The following is an 18,586-nucleotide window of genomic DNA, read 5'->3' as shown; positions in this document are numbered from 1 at the left end:
AAGACTTGTAATGTTTACTGAAAGTCTGCCAAATTTTGTGAAGATACACATACTATGTTAAACGTTAGTAATATCGAAACTACAACAAGCACAAAGTGGTCATTTGGTCGGTCAATTCGACCAAGCCCGTGTTGAGATAAATTGGTAATTATTATTTGTAATTGCCTTTCAGAAGTATGATGATATAATCTTTATTATGGAGATGAGAATTTTGCCTTTCATACAATGAAGAAGAAGAAATAAAAACACGAAATACTGCGTGTAATAAATAGTTGTTAGAGTACATTATACATGTAATATGTTGTTGATCGCTCGTTTAGTATTGCAAGTGAAACTGTTTTCAATTATTGAAATAAACATCGTTAATGTATTGAAAGAATGAGAGATAAATATGGAACGTCCGTATCATATTTTCTGTCAAAAGGTATTTTTATTAGAATTCGTATATTTTTATTGCCCATCAAGATCAAATACCTATTCAAAAGTACCTGTTACTTACATAGTAAGTGAAGCTTATGTTGACTGTGTTATCTCGGTACACTTGGGGTCACCTCAATTTGTTCAAATAAGCTATGGCTGTAACTCAAATATCCTTCTGGGTAAGAGTGCTGAGACGTGGTGATAAAACGAAACAATAACTCAGATTCATAAATAACACTTACCTTTTGCTCACAAGTATACCTAAACATAAAAACGTTTAACAAGGTAGATGAAAATAAAGGTTAACAAAAACAACCATATGAAACCTTTACAAATAGGGTGACTTGGCAAAAGCTAAATGCTAATGTATAATTGCTAAATGACAATTTATTTGGGATATTTAATCATTTAGAAGAAGGGAAGTGGTTAAAGGCAATCCATATTTTCTATGTCAAGAGATTAAATCTAAATAGTTTGTTTTAATTTCGCGCAAAGCTACTCGAGGGCTATCTGCGCCAGCTGTCCCTAATTTAGCAGCGATATACTAGAGGGAAGGCAACTAGTCAACACCACCCACCGCCAACTAATGGGTTACTCTTTTACCAACGAATAGTGGTGAGGACCATCACATTACAATGCCCTCTCGGCTGAAAGGGCGAGCATGTTCGGTGACGGAGATTCGAACCCGCGACCAGCAGATTACAAGTTGAGCACCCTAACCCTCAGGCCAAATCTAAATAGAAGTGTAAAGCTGGAATGCATTATCTGTATTATCTAATTATAATTACCTTATAACGGAATATATATCTATATGCATATATGTATTCCACTTGACAGATTTAAGGAAAAAGTAATAAAAAAGTTTTCAAAAATTATGTGTGATGTAGGGATGGCAATGCCAAAAAGTATGGAAACAAGGTAGGGATCAATGCACGAACCTATCTAAAAATCACTATATAAGTAGACAAATCTTTATAAGAATATCTTTTATCTAAAACTAAATGTTGAATACTCTCCGTTGCATGAATTCAGGTTTGAATAAAAACATTTAAACTGAATAGTGCTATACAGTCTTACAATGTCTAATAACCATAACCTTGTAAGGTTGTAAGATTTTTGTATGGTTTTGTGTATTCATCTCTACCTTGTTTCTGTACATTTTGGCATTGCCATCCCTACATCGTACTTAACTATTGCAATTTTTTTACTACTTGTTTCCTCTATTATTTTTTAAACAGTTTCATTGAAGTAGGTTGATAAGTGAACATTTCTTTTATTTTTAGAACTCAATTGTAATATATACTGTTAATATCATGTCGGTTCTGTTCGTTTCTCAAATTGTTTATTACATTGGGGGGACTAGTGAAGTACCCCGGAGTACTAGACCGACGTTAAGGGGATATTTACAGAAACCTCGCCTTCCAACTTCACCCCAACTCACTGCATGTGCAGAAAATCGACTCCACCACATGCTAGGGTAATATCGATTTATAGGGAGGACATCATACAGATCCCAGGCCATGAAGTAAGATACCACGCATACACACACAGCTGCCAGGCTCAGCCCCACTGAAAATTTGAAGAAAAGTAGACAGCTATATAATGTATTATTTTGATAATTAAGAAACTGGTGTTTTTAAACTCAAACATCCATAACTTGCACACAGATATGTCAGTTACATAAATGCTTGACATCCTTGACACCTTGGATATTAATTTAGATTTTTTTCTTTCTTTATTTACTTTTACTGAAATTGTTTTGGTAGATATTATGTTTGTGCAATGAAAAGTCACAAATGATCGTTATATAAGAACAATATGTGCTGCCTTCAAGCCAAAACTCATTGCTAAGTAGTAATTTTCCTTTTTTATTATTTCCCCACAAAAATACATGTGGTAGAAAAACAGAATAATATTACTGTTATACAAGCTGTGAAACACTTGATAATGACAATTAGGTGAAGAAATAAGGTTATAACACAACTTTGGCAGTTATTTGTAAGCATCATAGAGTAATGGATTGAATGAGGCGGCCATTATTTTCTCGGCCCATCCCTTCATAGCCTGTTCTTAAGTACTTTTAAAATACTTTTCTGTCGAAGACTTCAATCATTTTTTGGGAAGCGTGGGAGAAGAAAAAAGTAAAAAAGAACACTTTAGTTCTTTAGCTAGTTCCCACTTCTCCACTTTAGCAGCACTTTTCAATGATATTGGAAGTCTCAAGCTGTGAAACACTCGATAGTGTGGATTAGGTGTTCAAATAACGCTGTAACTCAAGTTATTTGTAAGCACCGTAGAGTAATAGATTGAATGCGGCGGCCATTTTTCTCGGCTCGTTCCAACATACTAAGCACTACAGAGGAAAGCCCTTTAACTGTTTTTTTATGGTAATTTAATTTAATGTTGCAAATAAATCTATTGAATCAATATTTCAGCCCAATTATGTTATAACCACCTTTGTTCTGAGTCACCCTATGATTATGAAAATTATAATTTTAAGCGATCTATTTTTTAGTTTGTACAAAGACTGAACTATTCAAAATTGTTTATTTGAATCACAACACACACAGCAGGTGTTACATATTTGTCTGGCTTGATTAGCGTGAAAGGTGTTGTTGTTGTTGTTTGATCTTTGGCTAATTAGCGTGAAAGTTGTTGTTCTTGGTTGTTCTCTGGCTGACAAACGTGAAAGGAAATTCTGCTGGTAATAAGTGCTATACTCATGCTCGTTGAGGAATATCGTGTAAGTTAGTTTCCCAATATATTCACTGGGACATGACTGTCCTGTGTTCTTACCTGAAGTCTTGTTGTTGTAGAGATATTGCGGAAGCTAAGTTATGGGTGAATATCATGCTTCAAGTTTTACATATCATGTACATATATGAACATCCTTCGTTTTTGGACCCTTAGACAAAAGTTTGAGATGTAGAAAGATGAAGAAAATCTATATTAAAATAAAAATCCTTATAATATAATTCACCGCCTACACTGTAGAAAACGTCAAGTCACGAGGTATGCATGCCACTAGAGAATATAATATTAAACTCATACTTAGAAGATTGAAGATGATTTCTTTAACTGAAGATGCCCAATGATATTTGATTTGACGACTCATTAAACATTTCAGTTGACGTACAATTATTTGGAAACAAATTTTCGGATCTTATCTTAAGGCAGTTTTCAATCATAGTGAAGAAGAATAAAAATGAAGTGACATTATTGATTGTTTACTAAAATTCAATTGATATTTTGTTAAGCACAAAGCTACACAAAGGGCTCTATCGTTGCAAGTCTACAGACATACCGCTGCGCCACTGGGGGGCTTCAATTGATATGAGATATAAGCTGGCTTGAATAAACCTTACTTTTAACAAGCCCTACAAAACATAATCTACCGGTAGTTAAATTCTATCTGAATACATTTTTATGTGTTCAAAAATGCCCCCCAGTGGCACAGCAATATGTCTGCGGACTTACAACGTTAGAAACCGGGTTTCGATACCCGTGGTGGGCAGAGCACAGATAGCCCATTGTGTAGCTTTGGGTTAACTTCAAACACACACACACACACGCACGCACACGTGTTCAAAAACGCCAATCTTTTTTGCATATGCTTCAAATGACGTTTACCGTAAAATTATTTTGGACACATTTACTATTTTGGTGGATGTTTATAGCTAATGTAATAAAATAAAGGCGACTTGATTGATAATGTTTGTTATTGTGATGCAACAGGTCAATTTCAGGAGTCCCAGGAGTGCACGTGCGTTAGAGTTATGAACAGAAAGAACAAAAGTTGATGCACGTAGAAAGCCGTATGCTCAATCTTAACTCCAAGTTATTCATAGTCCTTCTAAACTAAAAACATCTTATAATTCACGAATTTGTTTGGCTTTTGATAATAGAATAAAAAGTATAACTCTAATATATCCTTCAAGTACGACTAATAATTGAAAAGATAATTCATTTTCACACAATTAGAACCGCACGTAAACACATAGCTCTACAAAATGCTTTGTCAGTATTGCAATACTTTTCTCATTTAACTTCTGACAACCAGATTGTGTGTCTCACATGTACGACTGAAATACGTTAAACAATGTAAACAGAGTAACTTAGGAGCCACCCCCCTTAACCCCATAGTGGCTCATGATAACCAGATTGTGTGTCTCACATGCACGACTGAAATACTTTAAACAATGTAAACAGAGTAACTTAGGAGCCCCCTCTTAACCCCATAGTGGCTCAGGGGGTGTTATTTATGTGGCAGCAAAGACGTATTTGTTCTTTTCTGGACTGCCTTCGTTATCTTGAGTTTTTGTAAAGAAAAAAAAACATAATACGATATTGCAATTGTTCTAATTTTATTGTATTTTATAAAAGAGATAGGATGTCAAATAGGTGAAACAGAATTAAAGATACATAAATATAGTTAAGTGTCTTCTTGTCAGAGCTCCTAACTTTTTTATTGTTGTTAAGCGCAAGGATTCACAATATGGTACCTGAGTGGCCCAATCGCAAGGATCGAACCCTTAATTTTAGTGTTCTAAGTCCTCGATCTTCCGCTGAGCCACTATGAGGTTAAGAGGTGGCTCCTAAGTTACTCTGTTTACATTGTTTAAAGTATTTCAGTCGTGCATGTGAGACACACAATCTGGTTGTCAAGAGCAATCATTCCTCATTATGTCATTTTCTATTATGCATGCTCTTCGAGGTCAACATTAATTATAATCTTTGTTGACGATCAGAAGCTATGTTTTTGTTAACGCTAGAAGAGGGGTAACGACATATCTCCTCTATACTTGTGGGACTGCTAAGTATAATAATTAAAAATAGGAGAATGAGATGAAATTCAAACTTAGTTAATAATGTTAACTAAGGGTAAATAGTTTGAAATGGTGAACAGAACCAGATTATATCTTTTTGTCTCCCGGTGGACAGTGGTAAGTTTATGGACTTACAATACTAAAATCCAGGGTTCGTCTCCCTTTCTTGTTTAGAGTTAGTTAGTTAGACATCAAACTTAATTTAGATGAGTTATTGTGCTGAAATGACTAATTGTAACATAATTATAATTCATAGAATATTTCCACATTACTAGCTGATGCTAGCAAATGCTGTTTCTTGAATAGGTAAAGTTTTACTGGTAATGCATAGGACACGACACAGTGTTATATTGAGCTGGATAAGCTTTTCCTTTACATCTAGGTAATCAATTCTGGATAATGTGTCACATCCAATAACAATTGTTTTTTCAGTATAAAGAGCATGGATAAAAGAATTAGAAATATCCAAAATATATAGAATTACTTTAGTTATTTACAATAGGCAACTGGAATTTCTTGGAAGGTATGCTAAAGAATTAGATTTTATGTCCGGAGAAAATTCGACATAGAGCATAGCGCTTTTATACACTCATGATAGTCTCCTGACCACCGTTAGCGTTTACCTCTTTATTTTTTTTATTTTTTGGGGATAACCGCATGCCGATAATAGTTGTGCAATTCGATTCACTGAAGCAACTATAACCTGGGCTTTTACAAATTGTCTTATTTGGAAGTCATGAAGTTACCCTTCTTTCCCAAGCTGCTTAATAGCTGACTTAGAACAAAGCTTATAGATGTTTAAGTAATATAGATCACATGAATTAGAGGTCAGTTGAGTAAGAAATATTAATTAGCTAGTTGACGATGTCGTCCATTTATATCTGGGGAAAAATTGGTAAATGTTTAAACGTGCAGATCATTCTAATCTCTTGTTAAACCACTATATGTCTCTAAGGTATGTTCTAATTATGAAACGTTTTTTTGGGCTTCATGTTGAATAAAATAATATTAATTCCTGGTAAAGAATCTTGTTTTTACAGGATTTATTTTCTCGTAACTATCATGAGCTTTTTTAAATACCTGAGATATACCTAAATTAATAACTTCACATTTTTAAAATATTATTGGCGTTTTAACACAATTGTCTATAATAACTATCTATTAAAGCAAAGGTTCGAACATCGTGTGCATATATAAGAAATAAATATCATATACATATCTGTCAGATAATCTATTTTCCTTCTTTTAACAATTTTTTTTGTATTTCATCAGTTTATGGAGTTAATATTAAAACATAGTTTATGTTATTGTAATTTCCAAATTTTGTTTTTAAAGATGTCAAATAAAAGGAAAAGAAAATTGACTGGCAAATTAGAAAGAATCTCAAAAACTGTGTTTGCTTAGTAGTAAGTATACGATGCAATTATGCGGAAGCTGAGCAGATTTTTATGTACATAAAGTTTTTAATGATAAGAAAAGATAATGATAAAAAATAAGACACTAACATTTTCAGAACGATATGCTCATAGTATTACAGTATGAAAATGATTAAATATTTTTTCATATAGATCACATTTTTACATCTATACTTTAGCATGACTTTATATTGAAGTTGTATTCACATTCATTGTGATTTAAGACTCGAAGTTATTCTTCGTGAGCCTTGATTAGATTATATAATCAACTAACCATTAAGGTATTAATAGAAATTCATGAGTGATTTCCTGTTAATATCGGTAAATGATTAAATACCTTATTTATTTTCTTAATGACAATTTTGATGAAGTGGGACCAATTATTACAACGATTGTTTAGATTATTATTGACTGAAAGAAACAGGTCCTAAGCTAAGGTTATGCTTATTTTTTGAGACGAATGGAAAAATGCTAAATCTTTTAAACGTATATACAAAGTTTTGAACTTTTTTCAATAGTAACTGTAAAATATTTATAAAATTATTATTGTCTTTTAATAGTTGTTCCAAAAACTTTGGTTTGTTGTTAGCGCAAAACTACACAATGGGCCATCTGTGCTCTGCTCAACACGGGTATCGAAACCTGGATTTTAACGTCGTAAGCCTGCAAACTTATCGCTGAGTTACTGGAGGCATTTCATAGGTAATTACAAACCCAATAAGTCTTTTAGCCTTACCATGTAAGAATGGTTTGTGTTGATTTTTTAAGACATATTTATAATAAATGGAAAGTGATACAATTCACAACGACTGTAATTGGCTGTAATTTATTTCAATTATTATATAACAGTGAAACATTATCAAAGTGTTGTTGAACATGATATACTTAACCACATATCTACATAATATTATACTTCACAAGCCACACATAGCCTACAAGTAGAAAACTACAAAAAAAAAGATTAAAATTTAATAATATAGAAGAAAGATTTAGCTTTGAAAAGGAAACTACATTGTTCAAAATGTTTGAGATAGCAGCCCTTGCCAACGGAAATAACTGTTGATAAAAGGAAGAACGCTCCACTTCCGGGAAGAAATATTATCTGTTATCGAAGCAGAAAAAACAACAATTAAGAATAAATTAAAGTTATTATAAATCATCACTGAAAAAGAACAATGGGATAAAAAAAGTAAACAAAGAAATGAAGTTCATATTTTACTCATAATTTTTTACTCTGTAACTGTAAATGCATCGGATTTATCTTTTGTAAAAACAGTAAGGTGAAACAAAAATTACGATAATTTAGTGCACTCGCACATGGATTTACAATAGGATAAGCATACTCACCCATTTGTGTATAGAAAAACTTTCATTCATCACAAAACTAAAAACATTCTGAATATAAATTATGCACCAAAGCAACGTTGATCTTAAGTTCCAATCAAAAGTCAGGCGCAATAAATATTCTATGCATATATACATGTTTGCGTAACTGTGATCTAGGTTTATTGTATAAAACAGGAACACTATGGTAGAAAAAATCTAATATACAACGACATCTTACGTACTAGCCTGTCAGAGTTATATGTGCCATTCATCATATTTACCTTTAATGCCTTTTTAAGTTACTACATGATTAGAATTTCTCAGTTTAAAGTCAAATTTCATTAACTTAAATTGTATTTTAACCTAACTAGAGCATATCCACATATATATATTTCTCCCTCTCTCGGTGCAATCCACCAAGCGAATTTCGAATACAGCTTATCGACGTCACTTTTTATAGTAATTAAAATTATTTAAAAACTAAGTTATCAAGTACTTCATGCTAGAAATATAACCTAATGCCACACTCGCATTTATTCTCAAATTTTTAGACATTGGATATTACCTTTATTTTGATATCTAGGGTTGTTTCTGAGGGATTAAAGTCTCTTGTAGTCTCCCTCATTTATGGTGAAAACCTGGCATAAATAAGGAAATGCAAAAATAAAAGCTTTTAAAAACGGAAAATAGTTCATTTGTGTTTCGTAGTATATATTTCGTCAACAATTTTTCGACAGAAAAGAAGTTTTCATGCAGTTTAAAAAACTGAATTTTGTGTCACGATGAAATACAACGAGACAAATGCATATTTTATTCGTTTGTGATAGTTGGGATTGAAATTTTTAGCTGATGTAAAAAATATATTTCTCTCAAAAACCGAAAAGGATGACATGAGAAATGGCTTAAAAAAAATTAGGTTTCAGTTTTTGCCAATACTTGTTGTATGAACAGGTATATGGTAATGTTTTCTTGTTGTTTGTTATTAAGCACAAAGCTACACAAAGAGCTATCTGTGCTCTTCCCACCGCAGGTATCGAAACCCGGTTTCTAGCGGGGTAAATCCACAGACAATACAGCTGTGTCACTGGGGGTCTGCTACGATCTTTCGAAACTTGAAAACAACTGTTGTTGTTGTTTGTAGTTAAGCACAAAGCTACACAAAGGGTTATCTGTGCTCTGCCCACCACGGGTATCGAAACCCGGTTTCTAGCGTTGTAAGTCCGCAGACATACCACTGTGCCACTGGGGGGCAGAAAACAACTGAAAAGGTTACAAATGTTTGAAATTTTGTCAAATACGTTAAAGTCTAAAATGCCTTTATTTTTTTACGGATAAACAGGCATGTTTAGAACATAAAGTTTAATAAACATAATATTTAAATAATTGAAAATGATAAAGGAACTAAATTTCTATAATTCTAATAATTCACCAAAAAATTCAAGTTTATACATGTTCTACCTATGTGTTGGTAGGTTGCATATGGTCAACATGAGGGGGTGGACGATATGTAGGAGGAACAGTAACACTAGCATGTTGAACAACGTATTCTTCAAAACTATGAGCCTTCCTTAAAGGCTTAGAAGTGGACTTCTTGGTATTTTGCTTTTCGGTGAACCGAGGTGGCCAAGCAATATCCTTGTTCCGACGCCCCAACAAGGGAGATCCTCCAGCAAATGGAGGAGTGCGACAAGGGGGAGTCGAAGGACGAGGATTCCAGGCATGCACGATAGCGCCAGACCGAGGAGTGATGGTTGGTGTAATACGACCACCAGATTCATCATCAGATTCTCCAGGTTTTATGGGTGGCCAGGTCGTTTTTTTCCCATGGCTACCTGTAAAATAAACAAAGCATTATACATATAGAATACACGTTTCTTGTTTCAGTTTATAAGTTGTTTAGATACTTCCACAAAAAGAACAAATGGGCCACTGTTATTATACAAATTATGATTTAAAATGCGAGGCGGAAATAGAACTATAATAATTAATTTCTTTTATATTAAGAAGTGAATTATACCTACATCAACTCGAAATTAACTTGCTCGTCGTGAGCCAGACCAGAAAGAAGACTTTATATTGTTTGTAAGTTTGTAAAACTTTTGATTTGTAATACTCTATTTGTTTGTTTGTTTGTAGTTAAGCACAAAGCTACACAAAGCTCTGCCCACCACGGGTATCGAAACCCGGTTTCTAGCGTTGTAAGTCCGCAGACATGCCGCTGTGCCACTGGGGGGGCGATTTGTAATAACTGTTATTGTTGTTTATATATTAAAACATTTGTATTAAGAAAGAAACTGCGTGTTTATCAATCTTGTTGGCAAATATCATAAATTGGATACATATCGGCATTTATTTAACTACTAAATCTAAATTATATTCTAACCCAGATTCAGACCATTCGAAATTTTGATACCTAACAATTTATATATCAAAGGACTAAATTTATATCAAAATAAGTCAAGTCTAATGTACTCTTAGTATCGTATCATGTTGACGTTATTAAATCACAAAGTTATCGGATGGGATTGTGTGATCTACCATAGTACCAAATGTCTTGCAGAAGGCAAATGACAATTAAAGCAAGTAATTATTATAATGACATTTGTGAACTCACTATTTAAAGGTGAGGCCTGAAGTGGAATGTAAGTAAGCAAAATTTTAATTCTTTTCAAACGAGTTTTTTTCCCCCAGAAAGCTTAAGATTTCATAGTTACTTACGATAAATACCCACTTGTTGTTTTGTGTCTCAGAAACAATCTTAAATAAAAAATTCTAATTTTACATAAACATTCAGTACTATAGTTAACGGACGTACTGCTTATGTTTACAGATATTTAGAAATACAAAGAACATGCATCTATATATATAGAAACCCCAGTGTGTGTTATCTTCATTGAATGGTTAGAATTTTTCGTATGTTACATAAACACGAAATAAGTAACGTAATCTCTCTCTCTCTCCCGCTCTTTGAGAGTGATTCATGTATTTTAAGAACTATTAATTACTAACTTACCGTACTGACCTAATTGGTCACTTGTATTGCTTTCTGATTCTACAAAAGTCGTATGTTAGAAAGATTTTATTTATTGAATGATAGAGTTGAAGTTATTGTTTCCATTTCTTTCTTCCAATTACACATGATTCATATATTCGTATCTATTGAATGACTGTACTAAACTATTTGTTTATTGAATTTCACTCAAAGCTACTCAAGGGTTACCTGCGCTAGCATTTCCTAACTTTGAAGTTATAGACTAGAAGGAAGGCAACAAATAGTGGTATTAACCATTACATTATAACGACCCCACTTTACCTTACAGAATCCTACTTCAAAACAACTACCGAGAATAGGGTTCCCGTCTGGCTGGACGAAAGAAAGTAAGTAGCATTATAGGTGCTCGTGATCAGAAAATCTAGTATACGTCTTTGTAAAATGCTTCAGTTAAGGTTTGTTTGTTTGTTTTGAATTTCGCGCAAAGCTACACGAGGGATATCTGCGCTAGCCGTCCCTAATTTAGCAGTGTAAGACTAGAGGGAAGGCAGCTAGTCATCACCACCCACCGCCAGCTCTTGGGCTACTCTTTTACCAAAGAATAGTGACCGTCACATTATAACGCCCCCACGGCTGAAAGGGCGAGCATGTATGATGGGACAGGGATTCGAACCCGCACACTCAGATTGCGAGTCGAGTGCCCTAACCACCCGGCCATGCCGGGCCTCAATCAGTTGAGATGCAATTCATCAGTAAACTGGGTTCAATTCTAAGAAGAAGTACAGTCTACACAAGTCCTATGTTGTATAATCAGTGAGATCTACGTTTCAACAACTAATTCAGTACGGCCTGGTGGTTATAGCGTTCGACTCCACATCTGCGGCTCGCAGGTTTGAATCCCGTCACCGAATATGTTAACCCTTTCATCTTCACGAGCACCTATAATGCTACTTACTTTCTTTCGTCCAGCCAGACGGGAACCCTATTCTCGGTAGTTGTTTTGAAGTAGGATTCTGTAAGGTAAAATAACCACCAGAATTATATACATATTTAAAAATCTAAATTTTTGTTTGGTCTCTAGTCAGTTCATCAATTGTTTGACTTAGTTGAATCTTACGTGACACTTGGATGGAGTATATCTTTCTGATAAACTGGTCATAAGGTTTTTACATAGTTTGTCGACAGAACGTTTAATTTGAGCTTTATTTGTTTTCTCTTTTGTTAGAAAAATATGAAATAAAGGAACACTGTTTTTGGATGCAATACTGAAAGTAAATGTGGTTGCTATTCTATTCTATTATGTATATAGAGGTTTAAGAGGGTGTAAAAGAATACCACCTTCCGGGTACTCTTGCAGACCGTGATGTGAAATGTATATATATATATATTTCTAAAAATTATTGTTTAATAGCTACCATTAGAGGGAGCTACTTTACTGTGCCATTTGTCTGTGACCCTGAGTAGTTGTTAGGTGTTTATTTGTAAATACGTAATTTAAATATTAAATTTAAAGGAATTATTGTGTATATATTTCTTACGTCGCAATCCAAGATTATAAGTCTCTGCATAAGTTCCCCATCTTCTTTAATATCTGATTATATATGTTGTCTTAAATATCACAACATCTATTTATACAAGTCATTCACGTAATCAACTAAAAAGAGGTTCACCTTGGGTGGCCAGATCCCTTCAGCAGTTCTCAACCTACGAGACAAAGATGGTGATGCAGATGGACTGGGTGACATTCTGGTCATAGACGTTTGACTTTGTGGACGGTTTTGTTCTTGAATTTGTTGTGAGAAATAATGTCGTCTCTGGAGGTGTTCTGGAGACGAGGTCTGTTGAACTATTCCTTGATAGTTCCGTTGAACACGTTCAGTTGTAGGGGATGGTGGAATACCTTTCGTTTCAGTGAAAACTGTAGCTGTGGATATGGGTACTTGTGTTAGTTTTTCATAAGCTGTGTGGTTTACATTGGTAGTAGTTGGTTGTGTATAATTAGGTTGACCATATGCATGTATTTCTAGCTGAGTAACATTTTTAGTAGCCGAGAGAGTGTTTGTTTTCGGATAATCTGGTTGAATACGTGCAGAGGTTTGTGGCTGGTAAGATTGATAATCAACTTTGGTAACAGTGTTTGGCTCTTGATAACTAGGTTGTGCAGGTGTTGGTTGCTGAGAAGTTGAGTGAAAAGCTTGGATAGAGGCTGGAATACTAGTTGGGTGTTGATATGACGATTGTGTTTTACGTGTACTAGTTAGACTTATGACTGGTTGGTTATACTTATGTTCAACGCTCGCTTCCGTTGAGTTTGCGTATGAAATCTGATCTCTTGTTATCGTTTTCTGATATGTTGACTGAGAAAGACGAGGAGGTACAGGTGGCGCAGACTTTTCTTGATCACTTGTATGCGTGACACTTTTTTGTTGATGGTAATCAAATGCTGATGATAATGGATTCCACTGATGTGACTCGTTAGTAGTAATAACGGGAGAACGGGGCTGTATCATTTGGTAATACTGTTTTTGTTGCTGATAGGTAGATGTTCTGCTATTTTCCTGATGAGTGTACTGATCAGAATAAATAATGCTTTGAGATGCGCATGACGATGACGTAATTGTAGGTTGTTCGGAAATATAGGAGTAGAAAGATGGAGACTTTGTTGGGTCTTGTGGTGGCTGTAAGATTTGACCACGAATTGGAGGTTTTGGCTTAGGGGGAGGTGACGGTGGCTGCTTTCTGTGGGCGAAAATTAGACATGTTATGAAGATTCAATCGTATTTAATGTTCCGAAGATTAATGTATACGTCAAACACATTATTTTAGATGAAATAATAATTAGGAAATAACTTGTTTTAAAGTTTAATGCATTAAACTTGAAAGCATGGAAAACGATGTTTTCAAAAAGCCACTTTGCTGTGTATTAAGTCATTGTATGAACTACGTATAGTTTTGAAGACATCTAGCTTTTTTACAAAGCTCAGCAATGTAAAAGTAAATCTTCGATCTGTTTTATAAGGTAAGAACAATATATGGCTTTAGAAAACAATATTGCTTTAAAGTATTATACCAGAAGGCAACTTACTTTTGTGCTGGGGGAGTTTGTGGGCTGTCCATATAATGCCTTCCTGAAAATAAAAAAAAGTTATCGCAGGGAAAAAAAAGTACAACTTGAAGTAACGTCCCCTAAGTATATTAATGTTAATAGCTGATCCTATTAATTGTCAACTGTAAACAAAGATGTTCTAAGTTGTAGGTTAAGGTGATACTTGTTAATACGATCTGTGTTTGGATATTTTTTAAGCACAAATATAAGCATTAGGCTATCTTCGCAGTGCCCATCGCGGGTATCGAAAAACCTCAACTTTTAACGTTATAAATCCTCCAGCCTAATGCTGTGCCACCGGAGAACTAAAATTGTGCATCTTTACAAGCATCTTTATCAGCTTTAAAAACATCTTTATCACCTTTACAGACATCTTTATCAACTTTACAAGCATCTTTATTAATTTTACAAACATCTTTATCACCTTTACAAACATATTTATCACCTTTACAAACATCTTTATCAGCTTTACAGGCATCTTTATCAGCTTTACAAACATCTTTATCAGCTTTACAGGCATCTTTATCAGCTTTACAAACATCTTTATCAGTTTTACAAACATCTTTATTAGCTTTACAAACATCATTATCAGCTTTAAAAACATCTTTATCATCTTTACAAACATTTTTATCAGCTTTACAAACATCTTTATCAGCTTTCGTATTGATGCTAGAACACAAATAGCTTTTAACTATAATACTTGTAACTAATTATTCATATTTTGCTGAGTAGCGTTCTATGGTCTTTATTAAAATGATTTAGATGCTTCGATATTTCAGGGCCACTTTTTACGAAAATCGACATTTAAACTTCGAAATTTACGCTTGTCTTATTCTCGAATGCTAACGAACTCTAGTAACAAATAGGGCGTGTTCATACTTATATCTGGAAATCGGTATGAATAGTTTGTTGTCATGCTATGCGAAAGTTGAATATTTAATTTTTATATACAGTAGAAACAAGAGAACTCAGTTCATTTCACATCCATTATCTAACATATGTAATCGGTCAGTAAATAGTGTCCCTTTTATAATACTCTAGTACATTAGAGGTTGTTTTTGAAAAAATGTAATTTCGAAATAGTGTACTAATATAGATAAATAATGTAAAGAATGATTAAGGATACAGTGAGAAAATGATAACTTTAGACTAGTATTCACAAAAGCTGTTTTTTTTCCCTTTACAGAAAAAAAAAATAATGACCAAACAATTGGTTGTAAATGCATTGTTTCGTTAAGGTCATCCCAGTATACCATATCGATGAGATATAAAATAAAACATAGTTCTTATAAAGTTACTTGGCATGTTTGAACATCAATAAAATTAATGCTATTTGTCATCTGATGGATATATCAATGAGACCATATAAAGTAAGAATAAGTGAGCACCAGAGGACGCTATTCGCTCAGTGTAGCAACCATTCATGTCAACAGTAGCTTCCATCCTTCACAGGTGAACGAAACTGTGCAAATTTCAACATGGATACCAGTAGAGCAGTCGCTCCACAGCCCACATCTAAATGTAAGTGTACCATAGCCAGAAATCAGGTGGGCCATCCCACAACATATTTACTATTAGATAGCCACGTCTGTGTATGGCGTCATCTTATAAATGCAGGCTATCGTTGACATGAATGGTGGCCATATTGAGTAGATAACGTCCTCTCACGACCATTTCCGATGCACATGGATTTCTGGGACAATCTTATTATTAGTGAATTCATCAAGAATTATTGCTCTATGACGAATAGTATTTTCTTTTATTTATATTCGAACATCCCGAAATTCTATATAGAAATTATGTATATAAAATACATTAACAGATCTTATAAACAGGCATATAAATAATACTAACCTTTTGATTCCTCTTCTAGCAAGGCCTGTAGTACCACAGATCTCTGGATCACAGGAGAAGAAAGCGGACCTGGAGTACTTGGTTTGTTCTCAATCCTGTGAGAAACAGGAAAACATAACGTCAAAGTGCAGCTGTTGAATAATGATTAGCATTAGAGCGAGAGAGAATATTTTTTGCAGTAAAACATATGCGAATTTTCATCACTGTAGAGCTGTAGGAGATTTGCATGACACATGGCACTTGTTAAAGCTATATTATAAAAGGATATATTTACTTTTTGAATTATAGATTTCCGTGAGCAGCTAATTTTAAACTACCTTTTCTTGATAATGTATAGCATACAAATTAAAATAACTTAAAAACATTATTTTTTTGTTGTTGTTCATGATTTTGATGCAGTATAAAGCAGATAATTAAAATAGAGCTATAGTTTAAGCCACAATTAATAATAATCTTCGACACAGATGGTGGAATTTTATGATCAGCCAACTATGACCATGCCAAAACGAAACAAGTGCCAGTAGTAGAATAAAAACAAAAGGAACTATATATTTACTGACTATCGATATAATTCAAAATAATGGTTATATTTTTATCATAATTTGCTTTCGAAATCTAAACGTTGTTTTTATTATTATTTTTAACAAATCGTTCTTATTCCTGATAAGTTGCTATGGATCTGTAGTACGGTGTATATTTTTATGAACTGAAGAACGTTCTTACATGGACATGAACGGATATCAAAGATATAACGGTAAACTAAGAACTACTAGTGTTAAGTGGTGGTCGAAAATTTAGAGTCTTAACACTTTAGCTTTTGATAGTTATCCCATAACCGTTTCAAAACATCTTCTGAAGACCCAACCATTAAAGGAAGAGTTAATCTTCCACGAAACTGGATCCTAATCAGGTTGTTTATCTGGTTTGGTTTGTTTTGAATTTTGCACAAAGCTAGACGAGGGCTATCTGCGCTAGCCGTCCCTAATTTAGCAGTGTAAGACTAGAGGGAAGGCAGCTAGTCATCACCACCAACCGCCAACTCTTGAGCTACTCTTTTTACCAACGAATAGTGACCGTCACATTATAACGCCCCCACGGCTGAAAGGGCGAGCATGTTTGGTGGGACGGGGATTCGAACCCGTGACCCTCAGATTGCGAGTCGAGCGCCACATGGTCATGCCGGGCCGAGGATTGAAGGAAATCATATTAATTGAGTTAGTCTTTCAGGCATTTCAAATTTTCGGATTTAAAGCCTGTAACTTTTACGCTCAAATCAATTTCTTATAGTGTGTTATATAATGTAAAAAAAACAACAAAAAAACTTAATGCATCAAATTTATTGTTTAGCTACAAAATTTATAATAAAAGATTTAGAAAATATTTATCCAGTGATTCAGCAGTAACATCGAAGACGTATACGCTAAAATACAGGTTTCTATACTCTTAATTGGTTGGTTGGTTGGTTTTGGAATTTCGCGCAAAGCTACACGGGGGCTATCTGCGCTAGCCGTCCCTAATTTAGCAGTGCAAGACTAGAGGGAAGGCAGCTAGTCATCACCACCCACCGCCAACTCTTGGGCTACTCTTTTACCAACGAATAGTGGGATTGACCGTCACACTATAACGCCCCCACGGCTGAAAGGGCGAGCATGTTTGGTGGGGTGCGGATTCGAACCCGCGACCCTCAGATTGTGAGTCGAGCGCCTTATCCACCTGGCCATGCCGGGCCTCTTAATTGGCAAAGCGCATATAGCCTATTGTTTAACTTTGTGCTTAAGTACAAACCGAAAACAAAAGCACCTTTTTTCTCAGTGATAAATAATCCCCTTTTCCAAGCGAACTGTTATTTCCATATTAAGCACTTACAGCTACCACTTACTCTATATTAATTTTATTGTGCTGAGTACATAACGTTAGTAACTAACTATATATATCATTATTATTTCGATGGCTGGTTACGCCTGATAAACTGCTTCTAGCGGCGCAGACCATTATCCGCTATTAGTCAATTAGGAATATCAACTATTTGAAACCTACCAGTTGTTTCATAAGCTATAGATTATAATACAAAAAAACAAAACCTAAATCTCTCGGAGAGTTTCAATACTACGTCTACATCAAGTGACCTGTCTCTTTATGTTGTACTGAAGTTAAAATGAGTATTTTCATTTAAAGAATATGCATTTATGATATGTATATGCTTTGAAATAGTGCCGTTTGCTACTTTATGTTTTAGGAAAATTATCATTTATACTCAAATATCCATTTCGATAAATTTCATAAAATGCAAATTATTTGATTTTTCGAGTGTTAAGAAATCGCATTTCTTACTCAGAATATCCGCGTGTTATTTCTTCTGCACGTCATTTACTTTAAAGTTTTGTCAACTGAGGTGTTACATTTACAACGCGAAGCTACAAAAATGAAATAATAATTAAATATTCAGTTACAATAATAACCCGAAGTAACTTTGTGTACTCAAAATGTAGGAGTGTTAGATATGAAACTTGATTATTCATTCCCCTAACAAAATGAAGCATTGTTTTGTAGTTTTAAAATAGCTTTATCAGACCTCTACTTCCGATATGATTCTCCGCTAGTCATGCTAGATAGAGGAAGCTGTTCATTGTTTTGGTCCCCCAGTGGC

The 18,586-nt window shown here is 34.3% G+C and overlaps 1 protein-coding gene across 2 annotated transcripts in view; it reads right to left on the bottom strand.

The window, feature by feature from the left end:
* Positions 1-7,717: 7,717 nt before the first annotated feature.
* The window catches only part of LOC106478145 (YLP motif-containing protein 1-like), a 17,066-nt gene continuing 6,197 nt past the window's right edge, over positions 7,718-18,586 (bottom strand). Inside the window, exons 3-9 of one of the 2 annotated variants that reach the window (XR_002609841.1) lie at positions 15,940-16,034; positions 14,065-14,107; positions 12,650-13,718; positions 11,935-11,992; positions 9,446-9,819; positions 8,553-8,625; positions 7,718-7,763 (exon numbers count right to left, since the gene is read on the bottom strand). Coding sequence is in view for 1 of the 2 variants with exons in the window: in XM_022381684.1 (XP_022237392.1) it covers positions 9,446-9,819; positions 11,935-11,992; positions 12,650-13,718; positions 14,065-14,107; positions 15,940-16,034 (1,639 nt within the window). In the remaining variant the exon portion in view is untranslated. Of the gene's footprint in view, positions 7,764-7,858; positions 8,626-9,445; positions 9,820-11,934; positions 11,993-12,649; positions 13,719-14,064; positions 14,108-15,939; positions 16,035-18,586 lie in introns of those variants that run through there. The other variant, XM_022381684.1, reaches the window with a different exon arrangement.

Source organism: Limulus polyphemus, unplaced genomic scaffold, assembly GCF_000517525.1.
Source record: "Limulus polyphemus unplaced genomic scaffold, Limulus_polyphemus-2.1.2 Scaffold185, whole genome shotgun sequence".
NCBI classification, from domain to species: Eukaryota; Metazoa; Arthropoda; class Merostomata; order Xiphosura; family Limulidae; genus Limulus; species Limulus polyphemus.
This window is presented reverse-complemented; position numbering and strand designations above follow the sequence as displayed.